This window comes from Mycteria americana, chromosome 3 (assembly GCF_035582795.1).
Source record: "Mycteria americana isolate JAX WOST 10 ecotype Jacksonville Zoo and Gardens chromosome 3, USCA_MyAme_1.0, whole genome shotgun sequence".
Taxonomy (NCBI): Eukaryota; Metazoa; Chordata; class Aves; order Ciconiiformes; family Ciconiidae; genus Mycteria; species Mycteria americana.
Window position 1 is genome coordinate 92257776 of NC_134367.1, and position 19491 is coordinate 92277266.

The 19491-nt window shown below is 44.4% G+C and overlaps 1 protein-coding gene across 3 annotated transcripts in view; it reads left to right on the top strand.

Moving 5' to 3' along the window:
• The first annotated feature begins 543 nt into the window (after nt 1-543).
• The window catches only part of VIT (vitrin), a 36980-nt gene continuing 18032 nt past the window's right edge, over nt 544-19491 (top strand). For 2 of the 3 annotated variants that reach the window (XM_075497402.1, XM_075497403.1), the window contains exons 1-8: nt 544-574; nt 2467-2532; nt 3552-3708; nt 5679-5812; nt 10058-10135; nt 13052-13132; nt 14944-15150; nt 15810-15860. In XM_075497402.1, the coding sequence (XP_075353517.1) occupies nt 544-574; nt 2467-2532; nt 3552-3708; nt 5679-5812; nt 10058-10135; nt 13052-13132; nt 14944-15150; nt 15810-15860 (805 nt within the window). Of the gene's footprint in view, nt 575-2466; nt 2533-3536; nt 3709-5678; nt 5813-10057; nt 10136-13051; nt 13133-14943; nt 15151-15809; nt 15861-19491 lie in introns of all 3 variants that reach the window. The other variant, XM_075497401.1, reaches the window with a different exon arrangement.

Below are 19491 nucleotides of genomic sequence, written 5' to 3' on the forward strand. Positions count from 1 at the left end.
AAGAGGAAAGAAACCAGTAATTTGGCTTACAAATGATGGCACGATTGCAAGATACTTCATGAAACGTCCTTCAGGAGTGAACGGACTTATATTCCCGGTATCTTTATGAGATTATGTGGTACGGTTTGATGTGCAGACAATACGATTCTCATTATGTCTTGGAAGAGTAGTGAATGAACTTGAATAGCTGTCAGAGCATGTCCATACCCATCATGCCCTCTCCTGCCACTGGCTTCAGAAATAAGTATGTGGAATGACATCTTGGTTTCCTGAGGCAAAAGGCAAATCTTAGACAGAAGTAAAAAATTAGTCCATGGGAGTGCCACAGCCCAAACATCATCTCCTCTGGGACATCAGCTACTCTACAAAGCGTGAGAAGAGGATGCAGCATGTGAGGACTGTGAAAGGTTGAAGAAGAGTGAGCAGTCCCTCTTCCCCCACCATTCCAGTGTCATCTGCGATACCTTGGAATGCAGCCTGATGTACTCTTCTTTTTCTTTACAGTGCTCCTTAGTGACACATCCAGATTTTGCTTTACTCACCATGAAGGCCACAGTCATTGCAATCTTCTTTGGTAAGTACAGTTGATATGCTGTAATTAGTAGTTTGTGGGTTTGTACTCTCCTGTCCTGGCTGACCAGTGGCCGCTGGGTTCTTCTCTTCCCTTTAGACTCCATGGCTGATGAAGCTCTCAATGGCAGGTGACAAGCCTTGGCACAGCTTGTCAGAAATGGGCTACCCAAACTTCTTGACTTTAGCATAGAAACAATATTAGTTACTTGCAGAGATCTCTAAGTACATAACCAGCTGCATGCAGTCCATATCAGATGGCACAACTGGGCCTGAAAAATGTCTGTAATGTAAAGATTTCCTCCAAAGAAAAATCAGCTGTTTTTTACATGGGAACATCCCTTCCCCATTTTTCTCTGTGTTCTTGCTCTCTCCATGAACAAGAAGGTGCCAAAGGAAAAGGGCTATAAACGTGTCTTAGTTTCTTTCCCCTGGCAGTCAGACAGGATCTTGCTTTTTGGGAACATGTAGAGACTCCAGAATTTGCAATTCATCTTACACGAACACTCTGGTTGATCAAGCGTGACTTCTTAGTGTACTTTACTTACATGTCTCCCTTTGATGGAGATCCAGCCATGACGTAGCCTAACAGTGCTGTATGACTTTAATTGTGATATTCACAGGCAATATCCCCTCTAGCTGGGATCCGCAAGTCTGGCAGGGTAGCCGTTCTTAGTTCAAATTAATAGCTAGCTGTGTAGTTCTTCTGTCTTTACTGAGACCAAATTACTTTCTCCACATTAAGTTATGCCCTAACATTGCATGCAGTTGGGACTTTGCACTTTATTTTCCATTGGTTCGCTCCTTTTTTTTCTAACTACACTTTTGCCTTGGTTACACAACTGCACCAGTGACAAAAGGCCCCAATACTGCATTTGTACACTGTCACTTCAGACACTGTGAGACTGATTTTTCTTTTGAGCAAGTTCTAGGAATGATTAAGTCTGCAAACTCTCGGCAACCAGACTAGGGGTAGAAGAGCATAAAAGAAAGAAATAAGACTGCTGTTGCATATTCTGGTAAGATTAACTTAACAAATGATGAGAGGATCAGCCACCACATCATAGAGACTTTCAATTCCCTCTGAAAGCTCAGAGAAGGGAAAGGTGAATAGGAAAGCCAAGATATTTGTAATGAAGTTATTAATTACCCGTAATATAGTACTTATAAAATAAGCACAGAGAATGAAGAGGTTTTGTATGTCATGTACTTAGCAAGTAAACCTAACAAGGTAAGCTACATGCATATATTGTGATGTATGTTTTAACATAACAGTGTATGTCTCTTTTACTATGACACTTCTCAAATCATAAATTCTACTTACTGAAGAAAACCAGTGCCCTTGCTGGGACAGGATACCGGGGCATGCCACACTAGAACCTCATATGGTCTGTGATGCTGCCCAGTATCCCATACCCGCTACCACCAGTGACTGAAATGCCACAACGCACGATTACAGGATAACCCCCCCGCCGGGCTATTGAGAAGGATCTTCCTCTCCCTAACTTCCCAGTTGCTTTATGCACAGAGCATGTTGTTTCACTGACACCTCTGTCACACCAATTACAAAGAGTTTCCACCGCTTGTGGAAATACCGGGGCCTTTTGTGGTTTTCTGGACCACACGGGCTCAATGGCATCTTTTGATAGTGAGTTCCACAGATGAACGTGTGAGCTGAACCTCTCTTTAATCGCCTTCAAAAAACTGCCCCACAGGAGATGCCATTTTGACTGCGAAGTTAACCAACAAGTGGAAACCTGGCTGTGGCTGAGAATATTCCCATTTCATTTTCTCAACCTGTTGGTTCAAATTTGGGAAATCTCACGCACAGGAGCTTGTGGTGACTGATGTTGATAGTTCCCCCTTTTTCCTGATACTATGTTTTCTTTGTTTTAGGTGTGTTTCTTATGTGTACATATGCAGCTAAGGAAGCCACAAAGAAGACGAAAAAGCCTAAGCTATGTAAGTGGTCCCAGTAGTATTTTGGGCTGCTTTACAGCAGGCATGTCTGATGCATAAAAAAAGTGCAAAGTGAGGTTATATTCTGGTAACTCTTCACAACTGTCTGCAGAGTCAATGGGAGCATATGCTAACTAACAGATTCTTTTATTGAAATCAAATGACTAGGTAAAGTGTGTGCTACTGAACGTGTGCAAAGGGGAAATTGCGTACTTCACTGCTAGAATGTGTCTTCACAGGTCATTAGGTACCACACAGGGATCTAAGCAAGCACTAAGGTTTTCACAGAGAGAGACATAAGTGTGTGAAATGGACCTGCTGTAACACAAAGCGTATGTAGCTGATAGCATGAGACAAGTGGTGCATGTCCTATGCACTAGGATGTATAACTTTTAACTATACTGCCGTAAGAGCATTTCTGTCCACAGATTATTTTGTTCATTTAGTTGACAAACAAGCCTGCTGCGAGGTTGTGAACTCACACTTAAACCCCTTGTCCAAAGTAAATTGTACCCAGCAAATAGTTTTAAAAATCAAGGAAAAGATAATGGGCTGTGGCTGCAGCCTGGCGCTACAGATGGAACGGAGACACATGAGCACAGCAGGAGGCTTGGGAAGCATCCTACCTCCTGTGTGCACAGTTCTTCCCAGTCCTGACTCACAGCCACCTCTCCCCCTACCCCCTCCTTCCCACGTGTTAACCACAGCCTGGGTGACTACATTTCTTTCTCCAGCAAAGTGTCATAACGAATATTTCCTTCACAGAACCAAGCACTGAAGGTCATAAATATCCTCAGGCTTCTTTATTCCATCCTTAGTTACAGCCACATCCCTCGGTATAGGGGTTATTATGTGTTATATTGTAGATGCAGAACACATAGACATGTCTTGTATCCCAAAACCATTGATACGAAGGCATAAGAGGAGGGCATCCCTGTCACTCAGTTACTCATTGTTTCATGACGAGATCATTCAGCTATGAAAACATTCAATCTGACTTTACCAAGATTTTGCACTCACAGATGTACCTCAGATTGATTGCGATGTCAAGGCGGGGAAGATAATCAATCCAGAATTCATTGCAAAATGCCCTCCTGGATGTCAAGATGTAAAATACCGTGTTTATGGCACGGACATTTATGCTTCCTTTTCCAGTGTGTGCAGTGCTGCAATTCACAGGTGAGTGAGTTTAAATGAGCAAGGCACTCGGACAAAACCGTCATTTCAGTGTAGGGAGCTCTCAAACCCTTTTGAGAGCTTTTCAAACCCTTTAAAGTTCCCACTGCCTTGTAGGTTTGATGGCAGGCTGCTGTTCTAGCAGAAAAGCTGCGAGAAAGGCCACGTGTGATGCAATGGATCCAGTCTTACAAAGTGCTGTCAATCCTGTATTCCTATTGAAATCAGTCATGTTTGAAGATGTTTCTCAACCTTTGGAGAAGTGTCTTGAGATTTGCAGATCTCCCATTCATGCATAACAAATTACTATTGTACTATTATTATTCAAGTGAAAGATAGGGATGGAGCTGCTGCTACTAATAAAGCTTCAGAAAAAAACCAAGCATATCACCAGTGATGAATACATATAACTCTCATACGCCTGGGATTGGTTTTGGTTCTCCAGATTTTAACTGTCCTTGACATCAAAGGCTGAGTAATGTGCTTTCCTGCCACAGAAAAGAACACTGGACAAGAAAATGTATCCTACAAAGTTTAGAGCACAAATTTTGCTGAGTTTTATTAGCCATGCAAAAATGTGCATAAAATTTTAATGGAGAATAACTTCACAACCAAAACACACCATAATTGTAGGCAGGATGCAGAGGCAGGATGCATTCAGCTGAAAATGCAGTAAGAACTTATAAAGCCTGACTGACAACTTGACTTCATTCGGAGTTATTCGAGCTATTGCAGGGCTTCCAGTTCTGTGAAATAGCTGGGATCTTGCGTCAAGCTGAATAGTTAAGGCTGTGGGACTTCATACCTGACCTGCGCCCTGCGCAGCGCACAGGCTACGTGCCTGCGTGCATAGGGCTGCCGCCTCCTGGCTGCAGCCCCGGCTGCCCAGCCCCTTGCTGGGGCGATGACTGCCAGGTCACTGGCTGTCAAACGACAAATTCTTCCTTCGGACGCTAGCGCATAATGGAAATTGTTTGCCTCTGCACGCAGAGCTTGTCCCAAAGGAAAGTTACAAAATACTGATAGCGACTGCAATTTCCCCCGTAGTTCAAATGCTGGCTGCCTGTATTGTTGCAGCGAGGGCTTCAGTTTTCCTCATTTGCCGGCTGCGTTTCGCTTTGTTCGCTTTATGTCGCATTTCCGCAGACAGTGACTTTCCTTACAGTTATTTTACTAGCCCCTTCTTGCAATCATCAGAGAAAGCTACAGCTCTAACATATTCTTCACCGTTGCTTGCTGCCCGTTACTTATTTTCCTGCCCGGTGTCATTACTGCCAGTCCTACCACCCCTCTAGAGTCGCAGTCGCTTCCCGCTTTGCCTGCTTTCCTAATGAGGCCACAGCAGGTTGCGTACACTGATGGTTTGCTGTTTGTCTTGAGATACATGTTATGTCATATGTCAAAAACCATTTAATGTGCACCGCACGTGGAGCCTGCCAGGTTTTCTACAGCTTCCAGCAATATTGCGTTCAGTTTACTCCAGGCTGAGGTCAGAACCAGACTTAGTTTTTTGCAGAAACCTACTGGAACTCAAATAAAACATTAATTTTTTACAAAAGAAAAAGTCAAGCGAGTGGGAGGTTTGCCTCAAATTTGTATTTCTGTCACATGGTTGGCCCAAAAACTCCTCTGAGTACCTCTCCCTGTATCTTCAGTCATTCGATCAAGCTTGCAGGAATTTTAACGAAGGCAGTAGCTTGTTCTTGTGTGCAACCGGGTCAACCTTAAACACAGGACCAGCGGATCAGTGGGAAGAGCAAACAGATCCCGACAGCACTTTGTAACAAACTGTTCTTCTCTATGTGGAAGAAGCACAAGTATTTCTTAGCAGCAGACTTAGCAGTAGCATCACAGCTCCGCTACAGCCCTGGTTTAAAGGCAAAAGTGAACATTCATACCTCTTGCATTGCTGAACAGTTTCTAAGTTTTGGGGGGGAATTTCCGCCTTCAGACACCATGTTTTCCTCTTGCAGTGGTGTAATCGACAACACAGGCGGGAAGATCCTCGTCCAGAAAGTCGCCGGCCACTCCGGTTACCGCGGGAGCTTCTCCAACGGGGTCCGGTCCCTGTCACTGCCGCGCTGGAGGGAGTCCTTCCTCGTGTCAGGTACCGTGGCGGAGCGCCCGAGCCCCCCGCCCTCCGGGGCTGCTCCCCGCTGCCCCGCCAGCCAGGCAGCAACGGACGGAGGGGGAAGCCTTCGCATTTTAAAGACCCGTTTAGGCACCGCAGGCCCACCCCACCTGGCTTTAGCATGAATAATGCACTTGAGACAGTTTTTATTCTGGGCTTCCCGTATAGCCCACAAAGAGACGTACACCCCGCCAGCAGTGTGCTCGGTTCAGCCCAGCGTGGGTCTGAGCCCACTGTGGGAGGTGACAGGCGGTCTGGATTGACTCTCTGAGGGCACCTTAACTCCTGCTATTGATGCGTAAAATCCGAGCCTCACTTCTCATGGGGAGGTGTTCCTATGGCGCTTGCTCTCTACCCTGGTAGGTAGTGCTGCTAAGGGAACTAAAGGGCCTTTTGGCCATCTGAAGCATCCTCAGCCTGCACCTGAGTTCACATCTTCTGAAGCGACTTCTGACTTCTCTCAACCCATCTCAAGCCACATATAGCTATACTGTATCTATGCAAACCCTGTATTAAGCAATTCTATCGGTGCATCCCAAGTATGTTATGAATTCTCTCCACCGCCGTTAGCCAAACAGTGTTGATACCTACTCAGTGCAGGGGAAGCCATCTCAATTTAATGCTCATTCCTTTTTTCTCCCCATAGTACATACAGCAGCTGACTTGCATTCAGTGACAAAACCCACTTTTTTTTTTTTTTTTTTTAATTAAATCCCCTTTACACTAGCTTCAGATTATCTTAAACCTACTTGTACTCATTCTACCTGTGTAAAAGGAAGGTCTAATTTACATTGCTTTACATACAATTTCTAAATCTAACTTCTTGCTGCATCCACAGTGGGTCAGTTCTTGCTGGTCTGCACTTTGGAGGTTTAGGGTAGGTATGACTAATTGATGTCAGTCAACTACATAATTCCTGGCAAACTCAGCAGCTCAAGCAACTGAACAGCCACTAAAAATGTGAAAATTTGTGGACAGCAAAGGAAGTCTCAGAAACTGACCAAAACGAACTGTCATCTGGAGTTTGCATTAATATATTTGGATGCACTTTTTACAGCATTCTGCCACGGGTACACCACATTATGAGAAGGAGTTATTCTGGATGAGTAGGAATTTCCTGGAATAGCTGAATTGCTACTTGTACTTGTTGCTGGTTTTTTCCCCAACAAACAGCACATTGTAATTCTGGTACATAAATGGGAAATAAGATTTTTTTTTTTACCTCAGCAGCTGCTCAGTTGTTATCCCACAAAACTGTAGGAATTTTTGATTTATAGTAACAAATCTTTATTCTTAATTAATGAGACACTATAAAAGAAGATACAAGAGAAAGTTACAGGCACATGTAAGAGGGGATGATGAGAAATCTGGATATGTGTAGGCATGAAGAGATTTGTCCCTCGTGCACTTAATTTTATGCATGCTGAGTGCTCTCACTGATGTCAGTGGAACAACTTAGCTTATAAACTAGCTCAAGCGTAAATCTAACATAATGTATCACATATCATATATCATATCATATTTCATATATCAATAGGAAGAAAACTCTCATTATAACTACTGAAAATGTGGGAATTTTGGAATTTTAGAGACTTTTAGAGAATTTTAGAATTAGAAAAATTTAGAAGACTAAAACCCCAGGAAGGCCATGCTATTCATCTCAGCAGCCTGAGGCTGAATGCAGACAGATCTCACTCTCAAAAAGAGATGAGTTGGGTTTTTTTTACAATTATGAGTCATAAAAAGACAGAGCTGCATAAAGCATTCCCCAATAAAAATACAAAGTCACCTAAGGCATTAATTTCAGGACAGCTTTAGAGCTTGAACTGAATCCCCTATTCTCCAGCCAAATTGCCTTTCAGCAGACCAGACCCATATGCGCTACGGTACCCTGGAAATGTGCCAACAGTTTATTCCTAGTTAGGATATTGTCACCAAGAGTTTGTGATGTTTAAATTGTGAATGAGTATCCACACAAAAGAGCACAGAAGAGGAATCCTTGGGGGACCCAGGCAATGAAGTGGCGTGATTTAGGGGCAGAGGGGGACGAGGTCTGTCCTCTGGGATTAAAGCAGCCACCACACCAGGAGGTATGCAAATGCGCTGGTATTCACTTTCAAGCACTGAAATGCCTTGGCACTCAGTTGAATGACTCCATTCAGTTCAGTGGGAGTTTTGCAGCTAGTGGGTTAAGAAAATACAGTCCTAAACCTCTGGGTTTGCTAGTCACAAATAAGCGTGAGAGTGTGAGCAGCCACCACCCCATAGCTTGTACTTCAACGGCCAGAAACTGAGGTTTTCAGCCCACATGTAAACCCATTTTTAAGTATGCTAAGCAAACTCCAACCTAGATGCAATGTTTTCCAGACAGTGGACAAGACATATTACCATTGCTCCAGAGAGCAGGGCCACATTGCGGTCAGGCCTCAGACCTACCTCTTGATCACATATGGGATGCAAGTTGCTGTTGATCAAAAACCCCAGAGTCCGGGAGCAGCCAGCCCCCATACCAGCTACTTTATTTGCACAGCAGCGGGCTTCAGGTTTGCATCAGAAATCAGATTTGCACAGAAATATTCTAAATTAAAATCAGATTATTATGCTATTGCTGCATCTGTGTAACAACCACTCATACCTGACAACTCTGCCTCTGTTGGGGATAAAGAAATGCATTTAGAAATCATCTGCAATCCTATAACTTTTCTGTCTTTCTACCAAATTGGCATAAGAGCTCCCTAGTCCTGCTTGGCTCTTGATCCCGATTTTGGCTTGGAGGGAAGTGGAAGTGAAGACCTGCTGCCCTTCACTTAGTCCGGATTCTGTGAGAGACCCAAGGGCAAGGAGGAAGCTATTTCCAGCTTTTCCTTGCATGCTAACTTGCCAGCTCTGATCTTTGGCAGATCTGTGTTGACTTCAGTGGAGCTGCTCTCAGTTTATACCACTGTAAATGAGAAATGGATTAGATCCTTACTTCATTAGTATCTCAAACTAACTTCTTCATCTAGGGTTTTTTAATGACATCTGAAATTTCAGAGAGGAGTATGACAAAGGAGAAAGAAACACGAAAAGGGACAAAGGACAGTGTCTCTCCAGCTCGATGGCCATCCCGGCACATAGAGGACCAGTTCCTCTGGCGTATACCCTTCTTTGTGTGCCATCACCAGGGGAATAGTCCCCAGTTCCCAGGAGTGGCTCAGTCTGTAGCAGCTAATTCTGTTCAGTGCTGTTGGTCTCCAGATTAATCACCCAGAATGACAATTGGCATGTTTGCAGTGCCATATACACCTTCTAAAAGAATCCACCAAAGGAATAAAGGAAAGCAAACCTAGCATCACCATCATGACTCAGGTTTTGCAGGAGGTGGAGGTAGGTCTCACTGGAGGTGGTCCAGACGCATGACACAGCACAGTGTCTTGTAGAGACAGTCACCAGGGTCCAGAAGTCCTACATCCACCAGCTCCTAGAGGCCAGAGCAGTCTTCCCTACACTGGGCTTCTCTGCAACACTTTTCATTCAGTGATATATGGGAATATAAAAACTGCCCCCAAGAGACGGAATTGCATGGCCACATGTACCAACAGAGGTGGCATGTGATGTGGCACTAAAAAGATTTGCGGTTCAAACCTTAACTGGGAAACGTACCTCATTGTTTTAAGACAGGACCCTCATTTTAGATCTAAATATAGGTACCATATGTTCCCACACACAAGCACAGCCTTCTCCCACTGTTATTACTGCAAAAGACTGTTGCCAGAAATGGCATGTTGCAAAAGTGAGGTCAGAGAAGAATGCCGTGTGCGTGACGAAATGAATCCCACATCAAACGTGCTTTCTAACTCAACTGCGTAGCCAGGCACTGGAAGAGGCTGCCTAGGGAGGCAGTGGGTTTAAGTACAGGTTATACAGATGTCCTTCAGGAACGGTCCCCTTATGCTTAACACGATTTGAAAGCAAAGGAATGAATTAACTGACCTCTTCAAATCCTTCCCAGGACTGCGTTTTCATGCTTTCTAGCTTTTTTTTTAATGATGCTGGATTTAGGAATTGGTATTTTTAGTGGCATGGTTTTGAGATTCTGCCATCAGATGAAAGAAATCTTCAAGAAAATGAGTTGGGCAGTAAAGAAGTGGGGTCTGATTCTGAACACATATGTTAGCTGGGAGTTTTGTGGCAGGAAAACTTAGAAATTTTTTATGATGCTTTTTAATGCTTTTTTTGTAGAGGGCAAGCCGAGAAAAGGTGTAACATATCCATCAACTCTTGAATATTCTTCTTCAAAAAGCACAGCTGTTAAATCAGGCAAGTAATTATGACTGACGCTCCCTTACATCCAGTCACAACTCTCTGTTGTAGCTTCTCAGTTGTGTAATACAAAGATATAATTATTCAGAGTCAGAAGTCAATGCATCCCTTAGTATCTCATCCAAATCCCTCATGGTATTTTTTTATGTTGAGCATATGGAAATTATCCCAGACAATTTCTGGTTTTTGGTCATACCGTGTTTCACAGACTTCTGTTCCCCAGTACTCACTGTTAGTGAGTATGATGTTGAACTGATTATATGAAAGCATTTGAGGTTTTACACGTTGACTTTCTCCTAATGTTATTCATGTTATCTTTTGGGATATTCAGCGTTGAGAGTATAATAATAAATAATAATATAATACTAATGACACAGATGGCAATGCACTGCAGCTTTAGCTAAGGATGATATGATAAGGAACTACTCTGTATAACCATTTTAGTCAGCATCCTACTCAGTAAGACTCAACTCACTTTAAATAATTTAGGTGTTTTCAGAGGTCTTTGATCAAGTCTCACACCAGGTGGTAGTTGATATTCAAGTGTACGTGAAGTGCCTCCATCACTGAAATGACACTTGTTTGTGCCCCCTGTAACAACCGTGTAATGTTCAAACGCTTCCTTGGGGGTGTGAACGAAAACAAAATGAATGTCTCATACTACTACACACTTCCCTAACACGGCCCTTTTGCTGTTTGCTGAGCCTGAGCCTTCCTGAGCTTATCCTCTGTGAGCTGTGGTATAACAAAATGTGCTGTATCTTCTCCGTGAACTCAAATGCCTGTCAGTGGGTGCATCCATCCAAGGCCACACAGAGGTTACGTGGATGGAGTCCTGCTCTTCTCCTGCCCATTATTGTTTGGTCCATGGAAGCAAAGTACAGAGCTCTTTCCTCATCTTTAGGCTTTTACTTGCACAAAGGCACATTTTCATCTGAACACTGTAGCTGTTCAGATGGAATATCCATCACTCAAAGCCATGACTTTAGTTTGCAATACGTTTGCATTTACAATCAAACAGGTAGATTTGTATATGCGTCTTGACCAGGTACACAGAAATTACTGACCCAGATATGCACTGCCAGAAGGGAGGCAGTACCTTAGAAATTTTGGCTTTTTCTAGGAAACAATCACTAACACCACATCTCATCGTTCCCAACTGTACCCACACGTGAAGTATCAGCCCTAATGTCTCACACCAGACCAGGGACAATCGCAGCCAGGGTAGAGCTCAGCAGCCTGCAAGCCACAATTTCTTCCACCAGTGCTAAAACCCACATGTGATAATCAGTATAGGAAGGGGGAGTGTCATCAAGTCACGTCTCAGACACACAAACAAACTACCAGGAGATTGTTCCTGCAGCAAACCAAACATGCAAGAGGTTTCCTTCACTTTGTTCTTGAATCAAACATTGTGAATGAAAATGTTAGGATCCTAGCAAAAAAAGACTGTGCATTCATGCAGAGTAAAACCAGGATGATCAAAGGAGCAAATAATAACGGTTACATCAAATTCAGTGCTTGAGGATGCCACTGCCTTGCTTTGCCCAGCCCTGTCCCACAGGTAGCAAAGAGATCTGATGGTCACAATCCATGGCCCACTTGGCCCTGTCAGCCCTCCTTAGTGCTGCCGCCCGAGCCCAGCAATCTCAGCTGGACTTTGCTAGAAACAGCTTGTTCTTAAGAGAAAAAAAATCTCTGTAATATGGTGCCAGGGCCATCTTGTAATGGAGGATTTCCTACCTCTTTCTTAATTTTAAAAAAGCTACCTTTTTCTTCTGATTTAAATTATAGAGACCACATTGCACACTTGGATACTTAAACCCATTATTTGTAGGAGGTAAAGGCAGTCCTTTGAGGATTACACTCACTTGCTGCCAGATTAGTGAAAACTTCAGCTTCACACCTGATCAGCTGTCAGAGATGCAATTTTGATCCTCATCCCAGGCATGCCAGAGATTCATAGTACCTGACATTTCTTTACATGCTGCTGGTGGTTACATTGCTTCCCAAATGCTGGGCACAGCAAGAAAAACCTTCCCAAAACTGTAACTATTCACAGTTGGTAAACACAATCAAAAGCTGTTGTTTTAAAAAATAATACAAGTTTTTAGGAAACCATTAACCCTGGGGTAATTTCTCAAATAGGTCAATACTGCCAAAATAGCTAAAGAAGAAAAAAATATGGAAGATCAAAATCCTCCAGTACTCAGTCAGACATAAAAGCAGAGGCAGATTCTTTTGCAGGGTAGCAGTAAATGAACTATAATAAATGTTCCAAGTACTTTGATGACTTTGGGTCTCGGAAGAAAAAAAGGACCAAAAAAATCTTCCTTTTCCTTCTAAGCCGGTCCATGGCATTCAGGATTTGTCTCCGTGATGGTCTGACAATGTCAGGCAAGGAAGAACTACATCTGAACGTGAATTAGTGACTGAAATATTGCATGTTAGCTGGTATTCCCCAAACACCCTACACACACCGTGACCCTGATTCTCGGGACACGCCGCTACTCAGAGGAAAAATCAACAACATGATGCATTAATCTTATGAGTATTGGCTTATTAGTGGTAAAAATCCATATTTATTGCTCACTTCAGAAATTCTATTGACATTGGCAGGAGCTTTTGGGCAGTAAAAACGCCTAAATTTGGCACCAAATTATGGGGTGACTACACTCTAGAGGCACCCAGCCATCACTTTTTCTCGCTTGGTGAGAAAGCTCTGATTAGACTGACTGACCTACCTAATGCCAGGGGATGGGGTGCCTTCCTTTGGGGACTTATAATCTCCATAATAGGAGACTATTATGTCCATAATAGTCCATAGTCTCCAGATATAGGAGACTATAATAGGAGACTTATAATTATTTTCTTCCAGAGCTGCATTTCCTAATGTGCTTAATTTTGCTTCAGAGCCTAAAAAGCCAGAGCAAGACCTAAAAGCCACGAAGAGTGCAGATACCACTAATGCATCAGAAAAAGCATCAGAACAAGGTATGGTTGGGGATCTCTGTGCTCTTTTACGGTATCCCTCCCAGTCTGACCTGCCTGCGGTGCTTATAGGAAGCAGTTTGACACTGGTAACACATACAGCTTTACCTCCCCTGTCCAGCCTCCTCTCTACCGCCTCTTTCCCACCAAACCAAGCCCATTACATGAGCGCCTGCGACAGTGCTTGAAGGGCATGTGCCAATTCAGAGAAGAGAGGGCACCCTCTCAGTTTAATTTCTGCCTGCGCTTTGGGTGAGTTGAGGTGCCACGAACTTCAAAAGCCTGCGTTACAGCTCTTGGCAATTTCCTACGCAGGGCATGTGCCCTGCAGACCCTCTGAAGATACCGTGAGGGAGATGGGCACCCTGCCTGCAGGAGCACTGGGAACGGCTAGCCCTCGAGAGCCCTCCTCTTGTGTTAAAGGCTCCACCAGAAACACAGCCAACGTGCACCAAGGCAACATCTTTTCTCTGCTCTTACTGTGCTGCTTCCTTGGGTTTGCTGCTAATACTGCTAGCTCCCAGCTTCCTTGCTCCTTGCAGCCTGGGGTATAAATCCCACCGATGTGCCTGCTCCCCGCTCCAGCAGCACCCGATCTCCGGGGAAGACTCACTGTGTCCTCCGTCTTCTTTCTTTTAGCGCAGCAGCGTGGAGCAGGGCACCGTTCAGCCCAAAGAGAGCCATTCATACTGATTTTTTCAGCTGAGTGGTTTTGTTTTTCTTCTGAGCTCTCTTTCAGCATTATCCCATTAAAACTGTCTGAGATCTGAGTTTTTCACTGGCTAGCATTAGGTGGTAATTAATCCACCAGACAGTTTCATGATGATGCTTTCCAAAAGGAGAACATCCAGCAATAAAATACAAGCTTGTGCTGTGCAGCAATGAATAGACTGCTCACCATTCCCTTTCAGTGCACACAGCGTGTCAGGCCATCCCCAGGGCTATGGGCAGGGAGGAGAGGAACGAGACCAAGGTGAACATGGAATATATTTTAGGGCAGTTTTTTGTAGATAGATGGAGGAGAAAACGGTGAAGGCTCTTTTTCAAGACAATGACTTGAAAGAGCTGTAAGCACGTCAAGAATTTCATATAAGGATATTTAGGACGCAAATTTTGCAGCTAGAATTGTCTCTGCTCTCACAACAGATGATACATATTAAAAGTAGTAGCAACTGTGAGATGAGTCAAAGTTAGATGAAATCGGCACCTCCCAGGTGGTGCTCCCCCCGGCTCCCCTCAGCCAAAGCCCTAACGCTCCCTGCTCCGGCTCTGACCCGCTGCCCAAATCACCATTACCTGAAAGCTGTCTTTCTGCCAAAAGCATTTCAGTGCTGTGGTGGGCACCAGATATCTTATTCTGGTCTGTGACTCAGAATGGCCATCTTTTATTTCCGGATATCAGCTGATTTCCATTTATATGGACTTTCTGACTGCTTAATTACACTGAGAAAAGATGATGACAAAATGGAAACTGCAACTGCAACTGGCTGGTTGAACCATTTCATAGGTCTGAGACATCTGTCAGGTTGATAGGTGTTCCTGGCCAAAGCAGAGGCAGTATAGGGGAAACCCTAATGCTACGACAGGCTGCTGTCAGCACCCTCCAGAGCGCGGTGCGCTGCTGCGTCACACAGGCACGCGTGCTACGCATCCGTACAGCAACGGAGGCACTCATGGCTCCCCAGATGAGCGTGCTTGTAGACATGCTGAGGAGAACACCGGTGTCTGGGTTGCCTTAAACAGTGAGCACTATTAATGATGCTTCCATGCGTGTCACACATCCAGCCGCAGTGATCGTGTCAATGTTCCTACAGGGGACACAGTCCGCAGAGAGTATCGGACGTCTTCAGTGCCGACACCAGCTACACAAATGGCCACCACAACCCCAACACCAACGACCACGACGACGGATCCTTCCACCACAACACCAAAGCCAACTACAACACCTGCAACAACCAGAACCACAACAGTTGCAGCTGCAGCCAAGACTCGAGCCGGACTGCATAGGGTCAGAGATATAGGTCAGTAGCGTGGATGTTTGAATTGCTTTCCTCCTGACCTACAGCTTTCCTAAAATTTAAGGAACAAGAGATGCAGTTGAATATACCATGATTTAGTAAATCATTAATTCAGCAATTCAATGTAGACATATTAGGAGTGGATAAAGAAATTAATTCCAGCAGATGGGCTGGAGTTAGAGTTGTGGTATAGCCTTCAAGATACATACAAAATCAGTGTGTCTCACATAAACCCAAACGCGTGTAGATTCTCCGAGATGAGAGTTCATCTGCAGTAAGCAGTACAACAAGCAGATGGTCTTTATACTGGCATATAAATTGATTCATGGGGGAGTAAGCTCTCCATCCCCATATCCTGTCATGATTTTCAGGTAAAGGAATCAACAAATAGTTCTTTGATTCATGTGTCTGGACTGAGAGTTCAACAAATAGGTCAAGACTCATTTTAGAATGAATTTTGTGATAACTTTCAATAAATGAAAGTTGTAATATATATTTTTTTGTAAGAGCTTTTGGATTTTAAAGATTAAAACACTGTGAAGGAATTCTTGTGATTTTTGCACACCTGGTTTTCCTTCACCTTTTCTTCTCTGTTTATTCTTATTCATTAACATTGGGGGTTTCTGGCTCAATAGCTGAAAATTAAAATCTCTTATTTTTAGGTTCTAGCAGTGTTCACCCAGCGTATTCATCTGTGGTAGCTGCAGCATCAAGTAAGTATGGTGAAGAAGTATGTGCCACAAGGCATGCAGTAGTGTATTTGAAGGCAGCAATGATTCAACAACCTTTCAAGCCGCAGCAAACTCAATGACTGCATCCAAGTCTGGATTTAAACTGAAAAACAGATGCTTGGCCTGAATGTCTGAGATGCTGATCACCCACAGCTCTGGGGAAGCCTTTCTAGTGCATATCTGCACATTTCAGCCTTGACAAATGCTGGGTTTCGCAACACTTGAGACAAAGCTTGTGCTATTTGAATCGTGTTTTCCTATTGCTTCCTTCTGTCTTACTCTCTCAAAGGGAGACTTGATTTAGTTGGAAGATACATGATGCAGAGGGCTGCATAGCCATCTAAATTTAGGGCTGAGAGATCTGAAATTCCAACTTCCGTTAAACCAATGCTCTTTCGAAAACCTCAGGCTGTGGCTCTGAGTCTGGCATAAATGTGATGTTATTCCTGGCACGCCACTTGTGTTATTGACAGCAGAGTGGCAGCTGCTCAGAGCTCTGCATCTCGCTCCAGAAGCCTGCTCCCATTCCAGCCCACAGCCTGCAATGCAAGTATTTAGAGGTGTTTTCCCGTACAATGTGTAATTGCTCAGCTGTGTGGTCAGGGAAAGGAGAATATTTTTAACTGTTTGCAAGTTTCTGAGCAGAGGGATAGGATTGCTTCTGAGTGAAAGGGGAGCGGGGCCATCATTAGGTTTTATGCTTTGTCGCTATTTCTGAGTGCCTTGAGCTCGGCTTTGCTCTCACATAAATAACTGTGGCCATGCCCCTGCTGCCAAGTAATTCAGAGTTAGGCACACGGCAGGGCAGGTATCTTTTGGGCAATTCAGGTCTTGAAGGAAAGCATCATTAAGTCAAATTTAGCTGCGAGCCCAGAATAAGCGCAAGGGCTGGAGGTGTTAATCTTACCAAGTCAAATGTGCAGGTATGTGTATGGCAAGATTTACAGAAGCGCCAACACAATTCAAAGGGGTTTAAATTCAGAGGGAACGTGCATCATTCGGTACCCAGTGTGCCTGTAAACCTGGTCCTGCTTGTTGCTCTCTTTCTATTTCCTATCCCGCAGGCTGAGCACAGAAGAGGCCATTATTGTCTTCCCTAGCAATTAGGAAACCCTGTTTGAGGTTCCCCACTCAGTGAGAGATGCCTGTTGAGGGTAAAGTTCTGGCAACACTGAAATCAGTGGGAAGGTTATATTTGTCTTTAATAAGACCAAACCTTTAGTCAAAAAATGAAAAAAAAACAAAAATAAAAAAGCACTCAATTTTTCAAGTCTTTCAATGGTCACTTCATTGCAGTTTGGATCCATCTTTCCTCACAATTTTCTTTACTGAATTTCTAAACATAAATTAAGTCCCAAAAGATTAAAGTGATCAGACTTAGGGACAGGTTATTGTGAGCTGGAAGAGTGGTGGAGACCTACTTCTGATTCCACAGACTTCATTTCTAGGACCATGTCCAGCACGTCTGCACTCAGTATCTGGCTACCTGAATCCTCCTGATCTCTTCTTGATTCTAAAAGAGGAGAACTGGCTAAAAAAAAATACAGAAAGTACAAATACAGTTTTGAAGCGATGACCGTACACAAACCAGTTTATCAGTTTTCTCTGTCTGAGGAGCCTTTAGACTCACTTCTATTATTCAGGCCAGAGTTTCTGGTGATGCTGTTGGCCTTAACCAGAGTTTGGCTTGACTGGACAGAACCAAATGTTCTCCTGTCCATCTTGGCTCACAGGGACTTGCACATCTGCCTCGCACAGGGCATTGGTAGTTTGCCTGCAAAAGATACCTCAAAAGTAAATAGCCTTGAAATAGAGCATAGTCAGAATGAGCACGGCTGTGGCCGCTGCTAGCTCCGGCATTTCCATTTCCAGCCACTGGCGCTGGCAAAAGTTCACAGGGGCAAAAGAAAAGCAGGACTTGCCGCTTAGAGCATTAGAGCAGGGGCAAACCCCCCCCATCCTAGCTCTTGCTCTTCTTTCCCCTTTATCTTCTGTTTGTCAAAGATACAGAAACAGGAAAAATATCTGAGACTCTGCTCCATCACAGGACCCCTGCTTTAAAGACTCGATGTGGCAAAACTGCTAAATGAAAAGCCACTGATGCGACGAGCATGACACTCGACAGCTTATTCCTATCTGCCCTCGCAGCGAGTGTAGCCCTTCACCAGCGCAGCACAGGGTAAAGGACAATCCCGAGGGGGAAGCGGCAACGGCGGCGGGCTTTGACAGGAGATGCAAACTCTCCCCTGCTCTGAGCACAACTTTAACTTCAGCCGCGCTCTGGCACGATGACAGCTTCTGCCTCTTTCCAACAGCAGCTAGCCAAGCATGCTCCCAAGGGCCGCAAACCCACCTGCCCTCTCCCATCCCAGCTCTTCAAGCAATCCTTTCTTGCGCAGCTGCTTGGACCCTAGATGAGGATTGGGAATAAATCCAGTGCTCCTGCGAACACTGCGATCGTAAGCCGTGTCGCGGTGCCACGCTGAGGTGCTGAGCTGGCAACCAAGCATCAGGCAGCGAGTGCCTGGGCATCCAGCCACCCCCCCACCCCCCACCGTGCTTGCCCCAGCCAGTGAAGGCATGGCAGAAACCAGCTTACTGGGCACGCTGGTAACACGCCTTTGGGGGTACACGAGGGAACAGCCCTGAGGCCCAGCGCACTCAGAAGGAGCAGAGAGAAATCCAGGTTGCTAACATGGGTGTGGAGGGTAGGGTTAATTAATTTAAAAAGTGGCATAAAATAGTTCTGGTACTGAGCTAATCTCTCTCTTACCCTCTTGTACTCTGTCCCTGCTGACCTTGTAAAGAGTGTTATATACACATTCGGGCTCGGTTGGGGCAAACCCGAAACAAGGCGAGCTCTCAGGCTCAGAGTTCTTTTTCTTCCGCCTCTTTGGCACGTACCCATCTCCCGTGTGGAAAGCGTGCCCTGCACAACCCCATACAACACTGCTGCACAGACAGGCTCTTCCCTCCACAGCCTGAAAGCTCAGCCTGGGCTAGCCGTGGTCCATCTGGAGCCAGAGCTACAAGCTGACGGAGTTTAAAAGCCTTGCCAGTTTTGGCAGATGAGCCTGTTATTTCCTTAAACAGGATCTCTTTGGCTTCTGGGGTTTACAAGGTCTCTCAGGACAGCTCCTAGGAATCCCATCAAAGGGCTTCCAGTGGCCTGTAAAGGTTCGAGTTTGGGTCAAACGCAAGCTATTTGCTGTCACCTAATTTTGCAATATCAAGTTCCCAAGGAGCAGCAGTTCCTGTTTTCCGAGACAACCATTCAAAATGGTCTCGTTTATGATATCTTATTGATGAAAATATCTCAAGAGGCCCCTGTCCAGTGTTCACAGGACTCAGCTAGAACATTCCCACTGATTTTGCCAGGCTTTGGAATTAATCGTTCTGGGAAAACTAATGAATAAAGGCTTGTTCAAGGATAGGTTTGTTAACAAGCTTCTTAAGAATAATTAATGAAATGAAAAGCATGATTAAAGATGTGGTTTTCATCTGCAAATGCTTTGAGCCTTCAGTATTTTTGAACAATGGGAATTTAATAACCCAATCACCTTAAAAAAAAGCCTTTTGTGTAGACGGTGGTGAAGACATTTCAGACACGTGA